At 44.4% G+C, this 18,489-nt stretch overlaps 1 protein-coding gene across 2 annotated transcripts in view; it reads right to left on the minus strand.

The window, feature by feature from the left end:
• hps3 (HPS3 biogenesis of lysosomal organelles complex 2 subunit 1) overlaps positions 1-18,489 on the minus strand; it is a 54,130-nt gene that overhangs the window by 11,230 nt on the left and 24,411 nt on the right. For both annotated transcript variants that reach the window (XM_048542798.2, XM_048542799.2), the window contains exons 8-15: positions 17,495-17,646; positions 15,944-16,052; positions 15,684-15,865; positions 12,161-12,338; positions 10,233-10,463; positions 8,270-8,446; positions 1,230-1,433; positions 670-774 (exon numbers count right to left, since the gene is read on the minus strand). In XM_048542798.2, coding sequence (XP_048398755.1) covers positions 670-774; positions 1,230-1,433; positions 8,270-8,446; positions 10,233-10,463; positions 12,161-12,338; positions 15,684-15,865; positions 15,944-16,052; positions 17,495-17,646 — 1,338 coding nt within the window. The remainder of the gene's footprint in view (positions 1-669; positions 775-1,229; positions 1,434-8,269; positions 8,447-10,232; positions 10,464-12,160; positions 12,339-15,683; positions 15,866-15,943; positions 16,053-17,494; positions 17,647-18,489) is intronic.

The following is an 18,489-nucleotide window of genomic DNA, read 5'->3' on the forward strand; positions in this document are numbered from 1 at the left end:
CAAGGACAGTGCCCCCACAGCTCTGTGTTAAGGAGTTCCAAAGACTCTCAAACCCTCAGAGAAGAAATTCCTCCTTATCTTAGTCTTAAATTGGTGCCCCTTTATTCAGAGACCATGCCCTCTGGTCCTAGACTCTCCCATGAGGGGAAACACCCTCTCAGCATTTACCTTTTCAAGCCCCTTAAGAATTGTACATATTTCAATGAGATCACCTCTCATTCTAATAAATTGCAGTGAGTTGAGTCTGAACCTGTTTAGCCTTTATTCATAAGACCATCCCTCCATACTAGGGATCATTCTAGTGAACCTACTCTGAACCACCTCCAATGAAATGATGTCCTTCCATAAATAAGGGGACAAAAACTGCTCTGCGCTCCAGATGTGGTCTCACCAGGGCATTGTACAGTTGTAATAAAACATCCCTAGTCAAACACTCCAACCCCCTTGAAATGACACCAACATAGATCTCATTCCTTGGAGATCCAAGCTTCACCTCCTTCAGGTGAATCTGAACTTCTGCAAACTTCCAGCTACAAAACAGACAATCACGATCACAAACAGTTTAGCTGTGGTTTAGCCTGTCTTCTTTCTCAGGTATTTTACTCTCGGTTGTGAACTTCACTACAATATCCAAACCCCACCCACTCCTCAGAAAACACTAACACAAACCTGTAACTTCAGAAGATCATCTGATGGGCCTTGTGGATGGGAGTGAGATGCATTGATGGTGTGGATCCAAGAGTAGATGGCACCGAATTGATTGCAACAATTCATCTGTTTAAAAGGAAAGAAAAAGAAGTGAACACAAGAGGAGCCTTTCGTGTCCAATTCTTAACAGCACAGCTGCTTGCATCTCCTGCATCGACACATTTTCTGGAAGGTGGCAGACTGTTTTGATGTGGGCCCCAGAGATAACGTTTGCTGTTGGGGGGTTTTTACCTGTTGGTGGATTAGAACCTCTGCGAAGGTGGCATTCAGAGAAGTACCACTGTGATAGAGAGGGAGGGCCAGAGGGCCAGAGAGAACGTGCGTGTCTAAATTATGTCTATCTGTGAGAGAGTGAGTGTGTGTCAGTGAGAGAGACTGCCAGAGTGAGTGTGTGTTGTGGACAGACTTGCATTTATATATCCTCTTCCACCCTCTCAGGACGACAGATAAAGTCTGCGTGAAGGGCACTCAATGTTGTAATGTAGGAGATCGCATTGTAAAGAGTGGAAGTAGGCACATACCAGGTCATCGACTGTTTTTAGAGGGCTCCTTTCAGGCCGTTGTTTACGGGCTGTTCTCCGGATATAGACGGATACCAATTTTATGAGCAGGAGTTGGATCATCGATTCCTGGCTGCAGGCTATCAACATAGCTTCCCAGAAATCCACCAGCAGCTGTGGAGTGTCCGCCTGTGTTTCATCATCACCATCTTTCACACAGAGCGCCTGCAAACATTGTCATCAGCCATTAGAATATCCCCACCTACAACAGACTCGCACACCCACTTGCATTACCCACTCCAAGTATATCAAAGGGCAGGAGTTGAAAACATTGGAGAGATTAAATCAAGACTAATGCACAAAAGGAAAGGCTGATTTCAGCTCAGAATCCGAGAGGTCTACAGCACTGGAAAAGGCCCTTCAGCCCATTGCATTCAGGCTGGTCACAAAAAGACTCACCATAGGATTCTAATTCCGTGGCCCAGAGCCTTGTACACCTTGGAGTTGCAAAATGTACATCTAAATGCTTTTTCAACGTTATCGGGGTCTCTGCTCCTACCACCCTCACAAGCAGTGAGTTCCAGGCTCCCACCAGCCTCTGGTGGAAAAAGTTCATCCTCACATCTCCTCTAAACCATGTCCCTTAAATTCATCCACCGGGGCATTGACCCCAGCATCAAGTGGAACAGTTTCTTCCTGTCTGCCCTATTTATGCCCCTCAAGGAATCTCTACAGTGCAGATCGAGGCCTTTCGGTCCATCAAGTCTGCAGTGACACTCCAGAAAGCATTCCATCCTATCCCCGCATTTAACATGGCTAACCCACGCATTTGGACTGTGGGAGGAAAGCGACACAGACACGGGGAGAATGTGCAAACTCCACACAGACAGTTGCCCCGAGAGTGGAATCGAACCCAGATCTCTGATGGCGTGAGGTAGCAGTGCTAACCGCTGAGCCACCGTGTTGCTTGTCATGTCTTTACACATCTCAATCATCTCCCCCCTCGGTCTCCTCTGCTCCAAGGAAAGTAGCCCTAGGTCTGTCTAAGAGATAGTAGGAACTGCAGGCGTTAGAGAATCAGAGATAACAAGGCGCAGAGCTGGATGAACATGGCAGGCCAAGCAGCATCAGAGGAGCAGGAAAGCTGACGTTTTGGGCCTAGACCATTTTTCAGAAATAAAGGGTCTCGGGTCGGAAGAAGGGCCTAGGCCCAAAACGTCAGCTTTCCTGCTCCTCTGACACTACTCGGCCTGCTGTGTTCACCCAGCTCTGCGCCTTGTTATCTAAGTCTATCCAATCTCACTTTGTAAAGAACAAAGAGCAGCACAGTTCAGAAACAGGCTCTTTGGCCCATCAAGACTGTGACAACACATGTTTTTCTAAACTAAAAACATTTTGCCTCTACCCATTCAGTATCCCTCTGCCTCCTGCCTATTCACGTATGTGTCAAAATGCCTCTTAAATGTAACTATTATATCGGCGTGCACAATGTCGTCTGGCTGCGCATTCCAGGCACTTATCACCGTCTGTGTAAAAAAACTCGTCTCTAATATCTTTTAAGCATTCCCCCTTTGACCTTGAACCTATGTCCCCTAGTAATTGAACAAGTAACTTTAGCTTTATTTCAAATTAAAGAGTGACAACAGAGGGAGCCTGGTAATAGTCAAGTTTAGGGCTGATTGTAGGTTGTTTTTCACACTTAAATGTTGATTCGGGCCTTGTGCCAATGTAACATCACTGATGGCGTTTGTTTTCATTGAGCTGAGTATATGTGGAAAGGAAAAAAAACCTTGCAGGATCTAGGGGAAAAGGAAACATGTCAACTCGAGTGGATAAGCCCGTTCAGTGGCCAGAAATGGTCTCATTCTGCATGCTGGGATTCTGCTTTAAATGTAGAGCATCAGCTCCCTCTGCTGGTCCCAGATATAGATGCATAGAATCATCTATACAACAAATCCACCCCAAGCCATTGAACAAAGCACTCACTGAAAACTGGGCTGGTATGATAAACAATTAACACTTTGCCACATATTATACAAAAATGTAAAATTAACAATTTTTCATGGGGAAATTCGTAAGCCACTGATGAAAGGCACAAGTGATAATGGGAACTGCAGATGCTGGAGAATCCAAGATAACAAAGTGTGGAGCTGGATGAACACAGCAGGACAAGCAGCATCTCAGGAGCACAAAAGCTGACGTTTCGGGCCTAGACCCTCCTTCAGAGAGGGGGATGGGGAGAGGGAACTGGAATAAATAGGGAGAGGGGGAGGCGGACCGAAGATGGAGAGTAAAGAAGATAGGTGGAGAGGGTGTAGGTGGGGAGGTAGGGAGGGGATAGGTCAGTCCAGGGAAGACGGACAGGTCAAGGAGGTGGGATGAGGTTAGTAGGTAGGAGATAGAGGTGCAGCTTGGGGTGGGAGGAAGGGATGGGTGAGAGGAAGAACCGGTTAGGGAGGCAGAGACAGGTTGGACTGGTTTTGGGATGCAGTAGGTGAAGGGGAAGAGCTGGGCTGGTTGTGTGGTGCAGTGGGGGGAGGGGATAAACTAGGCTGGTTTTGGGATGCGGTGGGGGAGGAAAGGCACAAGCTCTCTTTCAAATAGGTGAAAGAATCAGTCTGCTGGGAAATGGGGTATGGAGTTACAACATAGTCCCGATCACATTAGGAATGCCGGTCCAAGTCAATCTCAGAATTACTTGATGAAATTAGTTTGAGTGGTAACAGAATTTATTTTTCAACTTTAAGCCAGAGGCATCAAAGAGTTTATAGCGGGGCTGATGTGCAATGATTTAAACCAATGATGCTGAACAGGATTTAATAGCAGCGGATTTTTATGATAAACCTTTGAACACTTGGCGAGACTGGGTCTAATTAAATGTAGTAGTGACATGCTGCATATCAATCCTGATTATAGGCTTAGCTTCAAGGCTTGTGCAGGCTATTATGAATTCTGCAGTTAAAATTTGGAGTAAATGCCGAGCAAAACCAAAGTTATGTAAAACTGTCAGATAATATTGGAAAGGCTTCAGCTTGTCCAACAAAATGGTACGAAATAAGCTATGAGGAGAAACTAGCAAGTACTATGAAAATGGGCAGTAAGAGCTTCTTTAAAGGGAAAAAAAGAGGCCAAAGCAAACAGAGAACAAAGCTGGGAAAAATAGTAACAGGGAACCAATGAAATGGCAGAGAATTGAACGAACTTGTTTGTATCAGCAGCAAGCACTAACAGCGTTTGAAAAATATTGAATAATCAAGAAGCTAAAGAGTGAAAGAAAATGAATGTGATAACGATATATGAGGAGAAAGTACTAGAGAAACAAATGAAGCTAAAGCCTAATACATCCCCTGAACCTAATGGGTTACATCCTGGGATTGTAAAGAAGAATCCAGCAGATTGGAAAAGTGACAATGTAACACTTGAGAGAGAGAGAGAGAGAAAATAAACAAGTAACTATAGGACAATGGGCTTAACATCAGTTATTGAAAAATGTTAAATGTTTATAAAGGATATAATAGCAGAGCATTTAGGAATAAATATGGTCAGGCAAAGTCAGCATGGTTTGGAAAGGGAAAATCAGGCCTGACAAATTTATTGTTGTTCTCTAAGAAAGTAACTTCTCTAAGAAGCAGAGTAGATAAAGAGGAACTGGCAAGGATAATACATTTGGACTTCCAATAGACATGAGATAAGATAATTTGTAAAGCAGAATTACATGCAAAAAGAGCCCATGGTGTTTGGGTAGTATAAGCTTGGACAAAGGACTGCTAAACTAATAAAAGAGAGTTAGGATAAAGTGGGCAGCGTGGTGGCTCCGTGGTTAGCACTGCTGCCTCAGCACCAGGGACCCGGGTTCGAATCCAGCCTCAGTCTGTGTGGAGTTTGCACATTCTCCCTGTGTCGGCATGGGTTCCCTCTGGGTGCTCCAGTTTCCTCCCACTGTCCAAAGATGTGCAGGCTAGGCCCATTGTATCCAGGGATGTACAGGCTAGGGGAGGGTTAAGCATGGGAAACGTGGGGTTACAGAGATAGGGTAGGGGGGCGCGTCTGGGTGGAACAGTCTTTGGAGGGTTGGTGACGAATTGATGGGCCGAACGGGTTGCTTCCACGCTAGAGGGATTCTATGATTCTAAGCGGGGGGCATTTTTAGGGTGCCAATCTTTAACTAGCAAGGATCAGTGCTGGTATTACAAAATATTTACAACACATATAATGGCTTGGATGATGGAGATATGTATACTATACTGAAGTTTGTGGATGTCACAAAAGGTAGGTGGGAAGGCAAATTAGTGAGGATAATGCAGTCGGCAGAGGGGTATAAGTATGGGGATCTGTGAGGTTATGCACTTTGGCAGGACTAGAACACCTGAATATTATTGTAAGTGAGGGAAACATCCCAGAAAGCTGCCCCTTATCTCAAAAAGCTGGCAATCAGGCATAGTGGGTGATGGGAACACACTTGGAACATTGGGCTTTATTTCGAAGGGAGCTGTCGTACTGTGAAACATTTTGGGACCCTTGTCGAAGGAAAGGAATACTGTCGTTGGAAGCAGTCCAGAGAAGGTTCACTTGGCTGACACCAGGTATCGAGGGACTGTTCTGAGGAGAGGCTGAGTCAGTTGGGCCTGTTTTCACTGGCATTTAGAAGAACGAAAGGCAACCTTATTGAAACATATTCAGGTCATATAGGGCTTGACGGGGTAGATGCAGAGATATTGTTTCTCTTTGTGGGGCAGTCTAGGGCTAGACAGCATCATCTCAGAGCAAGGGGCCACCAATGTGAGACAAGAATTTCTTCTCCCAAAGGATAGTGAATTTGTGGAATTCCTTATCACAGAGGGCTGTTGTGGCTGGGTCCTGAAGTATATCCAAGACTGAAACAGACAGATTTTTACTCAGGAAGGGAATCAAAGGTTATGGGGGAAAAGGCAGGAAAGTGGAATTGAACAGATCAGTCATGATCATATTGAATGGTGGAGCACAGCGATGCAGCCTGCTTCTGTTACTAGGTGTACATCATGTTCTATTTTAGCAAACACATTTTAGGAAAGAACTCGGAGAGGGTGTCGAGGAGATTTACCAGGATGGTACCAGGGATGAGACTGGGCAACCTGGGTTTTTTTTAAAATGTTTTTATTTCGTAAGGTGCATTGGCTGCCCATTCCCTATTACTCCTGAGCTAAGGCATTTATTAGATTAAAAGCCTTTGGTCGATGTGTGACAATATCTATGTAAGGAAGACAGCTTCACTTCCCCTGGAGGACTTGTTACAACAGTGAGGCTAGCTCTAAATTTGTGATTTAGTCATTAATATTAAATTCTATGAGCTAACTTGAATTGAAACCAAAGGATTTTTTTACTGACAAGACTGTGTATTACATATATTCGCGGCCGAGAGAGCCTGCTTTTTGAATCAGTGAGGGAACAAAGGTATTAAGTGGAATCAAGGGTTATCAGATCAACCATGACTCAGTGGGCTGAATGGCCTAATTCTGCCCCTTTCTGTTAGTCTTATTTTCCTGGACCTCTGGAACAACAACCCATTGAGCCTCCATCTAATCCAGCAGGTGTCATAGAGATGTACAAAGCAATGAAACATTTTGATAGCATTAACGAGTAGTGGCTCAGTGGTTAGAATGGCTGCCTCACAGCGCCAGGGACCTGGGTTCGATTCCACTCCCGGGCGACTGTCTGTGTGGAGTTTGCACATTCCCCCCCGCTGTGTCGGTGTTGTTTCTTGCAGGTGCTCCTGTTTCCTCCCAAAGTCCAAAGATGCGCAGGTTAGGTGAACTGGCTGTGCTGAATTGCCCATAGCGTCCAGAGATGTGCAGGTTAGGTGGATTAGCCATGAGAAAAGCAGGGTTACAGGGACAGGATGTGGGTCTAGGTAGGATGCCTTGGAAGGAGTAACAGGCATACAGAGCACTGGGCTAATGGTAAGATTCTTGGTAGTGTGGATGAGCAGACAGATCGCGGTGTCCATATACATAGATTCCTGAAAGTTGCCACCCAGGTTGATAGCGTTGTTAAGAAGGCATGCGGTGTGTTAGGTTTTATTGGTAGAGGGATTGAGTTCCGGAGCCATGAGGTCATGTTGCAGCTGTACAAAACTCTGGTGCGGCCGCACTTGGAGTATTGCGTACAGTTCTGGTCGCCGCATTATAGGAAGGATGTGGAAGCATTGGAAAAGGTGCAGAGGAGATTTACTAGCATGTTGCTTGGTATGGGGTGGGGGGGGGGGGGGGGAGGTCTTATGAGGAAAGGCTGAGGGACTTGAGGCAGTTTTCGTTGGAGAGAAGAAGGTTAAAAGGTGACCTAATAGAGACATACAAGATGATAAGAGGATTAGATAGGGTGGACAGTGAGAGCCTTTTTCCTTGGGTGGTGATGGCTGGGGACATAGCTTTAAACTGAGGGGTGATAGGTAAAAGGACGGATGTCAGAGGTAGGTTCTTTACTCAATTAGTAGTAAGGAAATGGAATGCCCAGCCTGCAACAGTAGTAGACTTGCCAACTTTAAGGGCATTTAAATGGTCATTGGATAAACACATGGATACTAATGGAATAGTGTAGGTTAGATGGGCTTCAGATTGGTGTCACAGGTTGGCACAACGTCGAGGGCCAAAGGGTCTGTACAGCGCTGTAGTGTTCTATGTTCTATGGAGGGACAGTGCAGACCCGATGGGCTGAATGGTCTGCTCCCACACTGTAGGGATTCTGAGTGCATTTTCTGTTGGGAGTTTGTAACTCGGAAGCATGGATCGTGGCAGAAGGTGAGAACTGTTTTGAAAGCAACGAGTCCTAATCTAGATGACAGAGGATGTAGATTCCACAGGAACTTTCAAATGGGAACTAGATAAATACGAGAAAAGGAAGCTCTCAGGAAACATCAGGGGATTTTTGTAACAAAGTACCAATCGGTCAAATCTCTTGCTTCCTCATCACTCTTAAGTTCTGTGACTCGATAACACAGCACTCGCCCCACAGGAAAGCTACCAGTGTTCAGATGGATCTAAAACAACCCCCATGAAAATAAAGAAATAAAAACCACTATGTCTCACCTTAAAGAATAATTCAGCTTCTTCAAGGTTCACTTTGTGACTTTCCAGTAAAGCTACAAAGCTCGCCACCAGGAGACCTGGTTGGTTCCTCTCCAGCTCCCGAGATAACTCAGTTACCACAATGCCACGGTGTTGCAAGAGATGCGGTTCGGCCACAAAACCACAAACTAATCTGGTCTGTCGGTATTAAAGAGAAAGCAGGCAATGTAATACAACGTAGCTAACAGCAGCCCAGATGGGTCACTCCTCAGGCTGATTTCAGCATTGCTTCCAAATCTAACACTCTCCTACTTAGCCAAAGACCCACTTCCTGAGTCGCATCAAAACAAACTTCCTTGCCGGCAATACTTTATGAATTCAAAGTCTGGGTTATTCTCCCAGTTTGTTTTAGATTTAGGATATCTAGTGACATGCACCGTACTGGGTCCCATTGGGATGGGGAGGGTTGGAAGCGAAAAGACTGGAAGACAAACCAAGAACTAGTGATGAGCAGATGCCAGTCTTCATGAAATCCCTATAGAGCAGATAGGAGCCATTTGGTCTTTCAGGTCTTCAAAGAGGGTCCCTCACTCCCACGCTACCCCCATAAGCCTGCTTTAACACAGCTGATCTGTGCATTTTACTTGCCCTCCCTATTATCTGCTGAACTCGGGCGCTAGTCTTTGGGACGAGAACTCCCAAACCGCTCTGTTCTGCAGTCTTTCCCCATTTCAACAATATTCATCTCCTCTATTCTTCCTGTCAAAAAAGTGTGTAAGCTCACATTTCCCCACATTATATTACACCAGCATAGCTTCAAGTGTTTTAGAAATTCTAGTTTTAGTGACTACTTATCCTTAACTTATTGTGGAATATGGCTGGCATGAAATATCACAATCACCAGTATGGGCCAGATAGGCTGAATGACCTACTTCTGTAAATTCTGTGCAATGAACAAGAAAACAATAGCAGTGCCAAGAAATGTCACAGTTGTCTAGTTTACAAGGAGTGTGGACAAATTGAGGAACCAGTTCTGAGGGAGGGTCATCGGACCCGAAACGTTAACTCTAACATTTTCTTCACAGCTAAACTGCCCGTAGCATTCAGGGATGCATGGATTAGGTGGGTTATAGGGGGATGGGTCTGCGTGGGATGCTACGAAGGTCCGTGTGGACTTGTTGGGCCAAACGGCCTGTTCCCACACTGTAGGGATTCCATGAGGTCTATGAGATGCTGCCAAACCTGATCTTTCCAGCAACTTCTGTTTTTGTTCCTGACTTACAGCATCCACAGTTCTTTTGGTTTTTATTTTAACTTCATACACCAGCTATCCTTACAGCCGAGAGTTAGAATTGGAAACATCACAGAGAATAGATAGGAAGAAGCTGTTCCCACTCATAACAGGAAGAAAGGAATTAGGTGGTGTACATCTAAAATGATGTGCAAACAAGGTGAGGGTGTAGTGAGAAAAAAGGCAAACAATTTTCACCCAGTGAGTAGCTCTGTTTGGAAATGTGGTGGATGCAGATTCAGTTGAGACATTGGATGATTATGTGGATAGAAATGGTGTGCAGGGATGTGGGGGAAAGGTGGGAGATTGGCCATGGTTAAGAGAATGGGTGCAAGCACAGTGGGCTGAATGGCCTCCTTATGCACTGTAACAATCTATGATTCTGTGGTACAGAGAATGCAACTTTCACTTAACCTTTACTTGCAACAGAACTCAACAACTACCAATGACCATTCAATACTGTCAGAGTAGCTCATTCCTAATCCTTCACGCTGCAATACCATTTGAGCGCTAGCGAGAGATTCCCACTAAAACTGTCTGCTGTGCAGTTAACTCCATCTAAAACAATGCCAAGATTCTAACCAAGAAGCCAAATGGCCCACATTCAGGTCACACCAAGGTTGGCTTTTGAAAGGCTTGGAGGGCAGCAGGCGCTGTAAACAGAGACAAATCTGCAAGAACAAAAATCTGCACCTCGGAGTACTGCTGCATGGCCTGCTGGTACTTTGCTAGGTCTTCCAGTCTCAGCGCCACCAACGCTTTGGTCAACGTCACCAGGGCTGATGGGCTGATGGCTGCCAACCTCTCCAGATGGTCCCACGCCATCCTCAAACACACGTTCCTCATACATGGGCTGCACAAGGCATGTGGGATGTGGGTTGGTTCGGCCAGCTTGAATACATGTAACACCTGGTTTGCTGTTTCCTGCAGGATAGAAAGATATTACTGCAGCCCCCAAAAGCAAAGAAAAACCACCGTCAAATAAATCCCCCATCCAAGAACTGAGTTCCAAACTTCATCGAACATCACCAGTCAATGCTTTCCTTTAATTTAAAAAATTTTACTGTAAAATTCTCAAGGAAGTAAACAGAACACTCAACAACGCTTTGAATGGATATCAATGTCTTTCAAAACGTTGTAAAAGGTCCCAACGGTTTTCACAGAACGGAACAGGGAGCCACATGGTGACATGAGGAGAGGTGACAAGACGTTTCTGGAAGATGCGGGAGGAGACCAAAGGTGGAAGGGAAAGGAGAGGGGGAAGGATAGATGGTGTATAGGACAGAAAAGTGCAGAGTTTTCTCTTGGAAATTCCGGAGATCAGAGCTCAGGCATAACCACGAAGGAAATCTGGGAGCAAGTGGCCAAACTTGGAAGAACATGTATCTTGGAGCATTGTCCTAAAGGAGGTTACAGAGATATGAAAGAGGTGAAACACAGGTATGACAATTTTAAAGTTGAGGAGTAGCCAGCGCCAACTTGAACCAGTGAGTGCAGGATGGTTGAGATGAACAAACTGTACAGCCCTCTGGTCATAGGCAAATACATTTCAGGGAGGAACGCTGAACAATAAGAGAAATATTCCCAAAGAAAAACAGCAAACAAAGGAGCGATCCCAAACAACAAAAAGAAACCATATAAATAGAGATAACACTGCAAGCCAAGCAGCAGAGGAACAGGAAAGCTAGACACTCAAGGGTCTAGGCCTGAAATGCCAGCTTTCATGCTCCTCTGATGCTGCTCGGCCTGCAGTGTTCACCCAGCTCTACACCTTGTTATCTCAGTACGAACTGTAGATACTGGAGAATCTATCTCTGAAGCCATATAAATAATGGATTTTCATTTGAAGGTGGGTTTGTCATGGGGTGGTGGGGAAGTGGGGTGTTGTGAGTGGATAGTGGAATTAAGATGGGAGGTCAGAAAACTGTAAATTCTTAAAATGGCCAAAGAACAGGCAAATCCAAAACACTAGTTCAACATAAACAGTGAAAGCAAAATACAACATTCAAACTCAGCACAGGCAATGATTTTGGAAAGTTTGTTGTACAAAGAGCAACTGGCAAATATGCAAGAGATTCTGAACTGAGCAAGATGCTGAAACCATTGGTTAAAAGCTGGAGGTGGAGAGATTGGGGGTGGAGGGTGCTGGGCATGGGGAGGAGTTGGCATTGTTGGAGAAGTAGGCCCCATGGTACCTTTCTCTGGGTCAGCTGGAGTCCTCACGTCCATCTACTTTCTCTGCTGTTATGTTCAGCACTCAACACTTTTACTCATTAGCTACATCCTCCCAATTACTTGATTTATGGAGCTAATTGGTTATCAGTCAAACATTAGGCTACTATGGACAGTCACAGGGAGGGGATGTTAGGCAGTGTAGCCTGGAATGCTTTGGTACAAAATGTACATCTGTGTGGATGCTGGATATAGGAAATAAAAACAGAACATTTTGAGATTTATTCTGCAGGCATGACAGAAAGAGGCAGCGTTAACTTTTCACATCAAAGGCCTTCTTTCTGAATTCTAAAGGCTGGCCGAGTGTTCCCAGCATTTTCTGGTTTCATGATAGAATACCTATGATCATGGTTAGTTTGCATTCAAGGTTATATATAAAAGCTGCTTACTGCGTTCAGTGGCTCTTTAAGCTCCTCATATATAGAGTGCTTCAAGTAGTACATAAACCCTTTTCCAAATTTCTGAGGTTGACCTTCCCATAAAAGCCTTCTGCTGATTAGGTCATTCAGGGACAGCCCTGACATCTTATAATATGGAAGAGCAAGGTGGAAGTCATCCATTTCAAACCTATTATCAAAATAAATCCGCCAGTCAAAACAGCAGTGAAGATGCATAATATATTAATAGTCAAAGAAAACAGAAGCAAACAGATGCATAGCTTTCAGCACCACAAAGATAAACATTTTTCATTAAGAGATCAGAAAGTAAATTTGGAACAGTGAACTAATGGTATCATTTACAAGAAATCATGCAAATTCAGTTAAATGTTTAGCAGGATGCTAATCAAAGGAATATTTACAATTCTGTCCCTTAAGACACACACAGAAAACACATCAAGTAACACTAATATATTTTGAGTCCAGAAGAATCAAATTTTGGTTTAGAAAAGTTCCACAACAGTAGGCTAGGTTATTAAAGGAGCCAAGCTGCAAGATTGCAATTTTCAGCCTGTCAGAACTAGAGAGGCTTAGGCTACTGGAACTGAAAAGAAGTCTCCAGACCGTCAAAATTGGAAAGGGTCACTGAAGCAAGAAACTACGCAATTAAGATAGGAGCAACACTTCACTGGGATTGAGTATCTGTAAAGGATATTGCTGCAAAAATGATTGAAATGTTGTTATACTGTTTGCGTTTAGATCTTTCTAAACCATCTTTTAAAGAATTTACAGCTTTGTTTTATTCCTGTTGTGCAATAAATATATATGCTGTTGTTCAAAAAAATTGGCAGCCTCACGTTAATACGTTCAGTAACTAATCACCAATAACCAAACACAAAAATAAACTCACAGTCGTTCAAAGGAACAAGAATACTGATATTTCAAGTCAGGGCCCTTCTTCAGAAAATTTTCTGAAAGCATTTTCGAAAAATTTCCTGAAGAAGGGTCCCACCCGGAAATGTCAGCTTTTCTGCTCCTCTGATGCTGCCTAGCCTGTGTTCCTCCAGCTCCACACTGTTATCGGTGACTCTAGGATCGGCGGTTCTTACTATCTCACGCTGTTCCAAGGCAGGTTTCACTCTGGGATTTGACTAGTCTGCTATTATCACCAGTGGGGACTGTAATATAGCTTTTAACAGAGAATTACAAAGCTGCAAATGCTCAGGTTTGTTCTTGCTCAGATATATAACTGGTGAATAGAAGACTGAGCTGAAGAGTTCAATATTCATTCTAAAGGCAGAGGGGCTCGGTAATATTGTGTAAACTGTAAGCAATGCTGCAGCCGGAGAGAAATTGTGTGATAATCCTGGGAGAACATTTAAGCAGCAGTTGCAGAATCACCTAACACAGAAAGACTATTTGGCCCAACTTTACTGTGCGGTCTCTCAATAAACCATTCAATGAATCTTTTTCTTCCTCTGTCGCACTGCAAATTAAGTCAGTGCCTCAGTTTGGAGGAACTGACCCAGTTACCTGGCTATGGAATTGAGCAAACAATTAACTAGAAGAGATATTAGGGTGAAGAATCAGTTGGCGGGATTATATCTGGGGAATATAATAATTACTCTAATTAATAGCTGATCAATAGATTTAACAGGCTGTGGTATCTAGAACCAAAGCTCATGGTCTTTGTGTAAGGGTTGACCAGTTAACGCAGAGAAAGAGGAAGACTGTCAATCTTTGGAATCTTCAGCTATGATTATGTTAAATAGTCCGGTAGGCCAAATGGGCTGCACCTAATCTTCCAAACACCATCTCAGCCCCAATGCCTACCCTCCTGGAGTCTCTTGGAATATGCACAACTCCCCCCATTAGGATACTGGACTGCTCCTGACTACTGAGAGTTATTGTATGACAACTGATACATGCTGGAAATGCTAAGCAGGTCTGCAGAGAGAGCGCGAGAGCGAGAGTGAGAGCGCGCGCGCGGAGAGAGAGAGAGCGAGAGAGCAACAAGAGCTGACATTTCAGGTCTGTCACTTCTCACCAGCCCCCACTTTGAAAATGCCCACTCCCCAGGCTCACCTACAGACTTCGGTTTAATATCTCACCCGCAAGCCAAAAAGCCGGGAACAAGTATTCAATTACATGCTAATCCAGGAGCAGGTGGCATTCAGCATGGACTGGTTGAATCAAAGGGTCTTGCTATTTCTAGGGAATACAAACGTAGGGAATGTAATCTCTCCTTACAACCTGACACTGGGAGACCTGTAATATTGATAAAGTCATTGAGTTATACAGCATGGAAACAGATCCTTTGGTCCACCCAGTCCATGCTGACCATAATCCCAAACTGAACTAGTCCCACCTGCCTCCACTTTGTCCATATTCCTCCAAATATTTCTGATTCATGTACTCATCTGAATGTCTTTTAAACATTGTAACTGTGCCCACATCCACCACATCCGATGTAAGTTCACTCCCCACACACAAACCACTCCCTGTGTAAAAAAAAAATGCCCCTCATGTCTTGAGCAAAGAAAAAAGAAAATTACAGCACAGGAACAGGCCCTTCGGTCCTCTAAGTCTGTGCTGATCCAGATCCTCTATCTAAACCTGTCACCTATTTTCCAAGGATCTGTATCCTCCTCTCCCTGCTCATTTGTGTATCTGTCTAGATACACCTTAAATGATGCTATCATGCCCGCCTCTACCACCTCCGCTGGCAACACCTTCCAGGCACCCAGCACCCTCTGCGTAAAAAACTTTCCACACATATCTCCCTTAAGCTTTTCCCCTCTCACCTCGAAATCATGCCCCCTCATAATTGAGTCCTCCACTCTGGGGATAAAGCTTCTTGCTATCTACCCTGCCTATACCTCTCACGATTTTGTAGACCTCAAGCAGGTCCGCCCTCAACCTCCATCTTTCTAATGCAAATAATCCTAATCTACTCAACCTTTCTTCATAGCTGGCGCCCTCCATACCAGGCAACATCCTGGTGAAGTTCCTCTGCACCCTCTCTAAAGCATCCACATCCTTTGGGTAATGTGGCGACCAGAACTGTACGCAGTATTCCAACACAGTATTCTTGTTTAAAATCTTTCTCCTCTCACCTTGAAAAGATGCCGCCTAGTCTTGAAATCCACCCACCATTGAAAAAAAGACCTGTCATTCACCCTATCCATACCCCTTATTATTTTATGAACTTCTACAAGGTCATCTCTCAACCTCCTACACTCAATTGCAAAAAGTCCCAGCCTGTACAGCCTCTCCTTATAACTCAAACCCTCCATTCCTGGATATTTGCAATGGACTTCTTCCAGTGTGAATGTGTGCTGAAGTCCGGCGTGCAGATTACTCCAGATACAGACCCAATCTGTAGGAAGCAAACGTCATGTTGTTTGCAGATATCATGTGACCAGCCACCATGTGACCTAGCCTTGAGGCTGAACTAGCCACCCTCTGTGCCAATGTTAAATCAATAGCATCGCAATGGAAATAAAGCTGCTCAACAAAACATGGAAACGCATACTCGCTGTAACAGTCCCCCAGCTGGGTGCAGTTCTCCTTGAAAGCTGACACTAATTCTGCCCTGTCAGTCTGGCTGCATAGATCAGGGTCCAGGAGAGCTGCCTTTAACATCAGGTGGGCTTCACTGAGCAGATGGACATAACTCTGCGGACTGCAGGCCTTGTATCTCTTGCTGTAGTCAACCTGCAACAGAGTTCGGACAACAGTCACACATGGCACGGCATCCAATTATCACACCAATGGCAAATACCAACTACTCACCATCTCCTTGCACAACTGAATTGTTGAAATCATTTGAAGGCAATACAAGTTCCAGCCAGCTTCGCTCGTAGCTGATGGCATTTTATTAGCAGCCTTGGATTTCTGAGGCCTACAATGGAATCATGGTATTAAATCAGCCTGGAGTTAAATGGTAAGAGGAAGTGGCAATCAGAGAAAAGCACTAAATCAACTGAAGACCAACTTTGTGCAGTAGCATCAAGGAATTATCCACCCAGTAAACAAAACATTCACCAAAACTGAGTGAACTATATTAAATTCACACTTTCAATGCAGTCCTGCAAAGTTGCCCTCTAGTCGAGTTGAATTAGAGAGTCATAGAGTTGTACAGCATAGAAAGAAACCCTTCGGTCCATCCAGTCCATGCTGACCATGTTCCCAAACTAAACTGGTCCCATCTGCCTGAGCTTGGCCCATATCCCTCCAAACATCCCTTATTCATGTAGTTATCTAAGTGTCTTTTAAATGTTGTAACTGTTCCCACATCCACCACTTTCTCTGGAAGTTCATTCCGCACATGAACCACTCTGTAAAAGTAAAATGTCCCTCACGTCCTTTTTAAAACTTTCTCCTCTCACCTTACAAACATGCTCACTAGTTTTGAACTCCCCCAACCACAGGAAAAGACCTTTACTCTTCACCTTATCTATGCCCCTCATGATTTTATAGACCTCAGTAAGATCACCCCCCCAACCTCCTAGCCTCCAGTGAACGATGTCCCAGCCTCACCCTATAACTCAAACCCTCAATTCCTGGCAACATCCTGGTAAACCTTTCTTGTGTTTGTCTGTCTGTGTGGAGTAGGGTTCTATTCAGAATGGCAGCCTGGCACCAAATGATAGGAATTGAAAAGAAAAATGTGATCATGAGGGGGTATAATTTGAAGGTGCTTAGAGGAAGGTATAAGGAGATGTCAGAAGTAGGTTCTTCACACAGAGAGGTGGGAGGGTGGAACACGCTGACAGCGATGGTAGTAGAGTCAGCTACATTTGGGACATTTAAGCAACTCTTGGATAGGCACATGGATGATAGTAAAATTTAGGGTATGCAGGGTAGTTTGATCTTTGATAGGATAATAGGTCAGCTCATCATCGTGGACTGAAGGGCCTGTACTGTACTGTTCTATGTTCTATGTAAATTGATCTAAAATTATTAACGTGAAGATACAAACAGAAATCCAGCAGAATTAAGCAATGCAATGTATTCAGGAAATCCAGCACAGATGGACCAACCCATAGGGAATTTCAACATTTTACACAAATTGATGTTAATGCCTAGAGATTAAAAACATATATTCAAATAATCAAAAAGGATTCAACTGTAGTGGGATCCTCAAACAGCTTGACCCTAAATGTTATGGTGATGGTAACAGAGATGGGCTAGGAAAGCAACATTAAGACTCTGCTCATCAATAAACATTCAGATCATTTTTGTGTCTTCAATTCACATGTTCTTCCTCAGAATGAATGCACCAGAAGATGTTTTTATGTCAAAGTGATGTGGAATGATAGGAAGGAGAAACTTTGTACTCACGGTTGCTTCTTTGACTTGGTTGGTCTATCTGGGACTTGGGCCTCTGTCTTAGCCAACACGACCAAGTGGTTTCGGGAAAGGCACACAGCTCTTAGTCCAATAAACAACTGCATACGCAAAGCACTCACTGGCATGAAAAATGGCGGACAGGCCTATCCAAGGGGAAATCCAACAAGAGAAACAATTACGCAATCAATGGGTAAATATGAAGTCCAATGCTGAAGTGTATAGAGGCCAAACTCTATTTCCCCTCCCCACCTCAACGGGTACTTCATGGGAAAATTCAAGATTAACCTCAGTAGGTAATACTTCTGCTTATGAACCACGGCCAACCAGTTTAAGTCTCCCCACTACCACCAAAGCAACTCCTCCCAATCACTCCTAACCCAGCCCCCACCCTGAGAGTGCTGGTGTTGGCAAATATCTCCAGTAGAGAGCTACCACATTTGTGTCGGACCAAATGGCTTCATTTTATTCTGTAACAATTCTGTGATTCTGAGACTCTTGTTTAACTGTTCATGGAGTATGGGGGTGTCTGCTTACATCAGTGTTTGGTGCTCAATCCAAATTGTTCTAGAACTGAGTGGATATGCTTGGTGCAAATTTCCCTCGGGGGAACAGGGAGCTGAACGGTTTGCTAGGGCATTTCAGAGGGCAATTAAGAGTCAAGAACATTGCTGTTGGTCTGGAGATATATGTATAACAAACCAAGGACACCGGCCCCATGCTTCCCCTCTCCCCTCCATCAGAGGCTCAAGACAAATTTTCCAAAAGGATTCACCTGTCCAACCTCCAACCTGGTCTAACTGTATCCGTTGCTCCCAATGTGGTCTCCTCTACATCGGTGAGGCCAAGCGCAGACTCTGAACGATTCATGCAGCATCTGCACCTTATAAGCTATAATCATCTCCTCGTTCACGGGGTCAACTATTCTAGCTCCCCCTCCCACTCCCTGGGTGACATGTCCATCCTGGGCCTCCTGCAGTGTCACAATG

The sequence above is a fragment of the Stegostoma tigrinum genome, chromosome 14, assembly GCF_030684315.1.
Source record: "Stegostoma tigrinum isolate sSteTig4 chromosome 14, sSteTig4.hap1, whole genome shotgun sequence".
Lineage (NCBI taxonomy): Eukaryota > Metazoa > Chordata > Chondrichthyes > Orectolobiformes > Stegostomatidae > Stegostoma > Stegostoma tigrinum.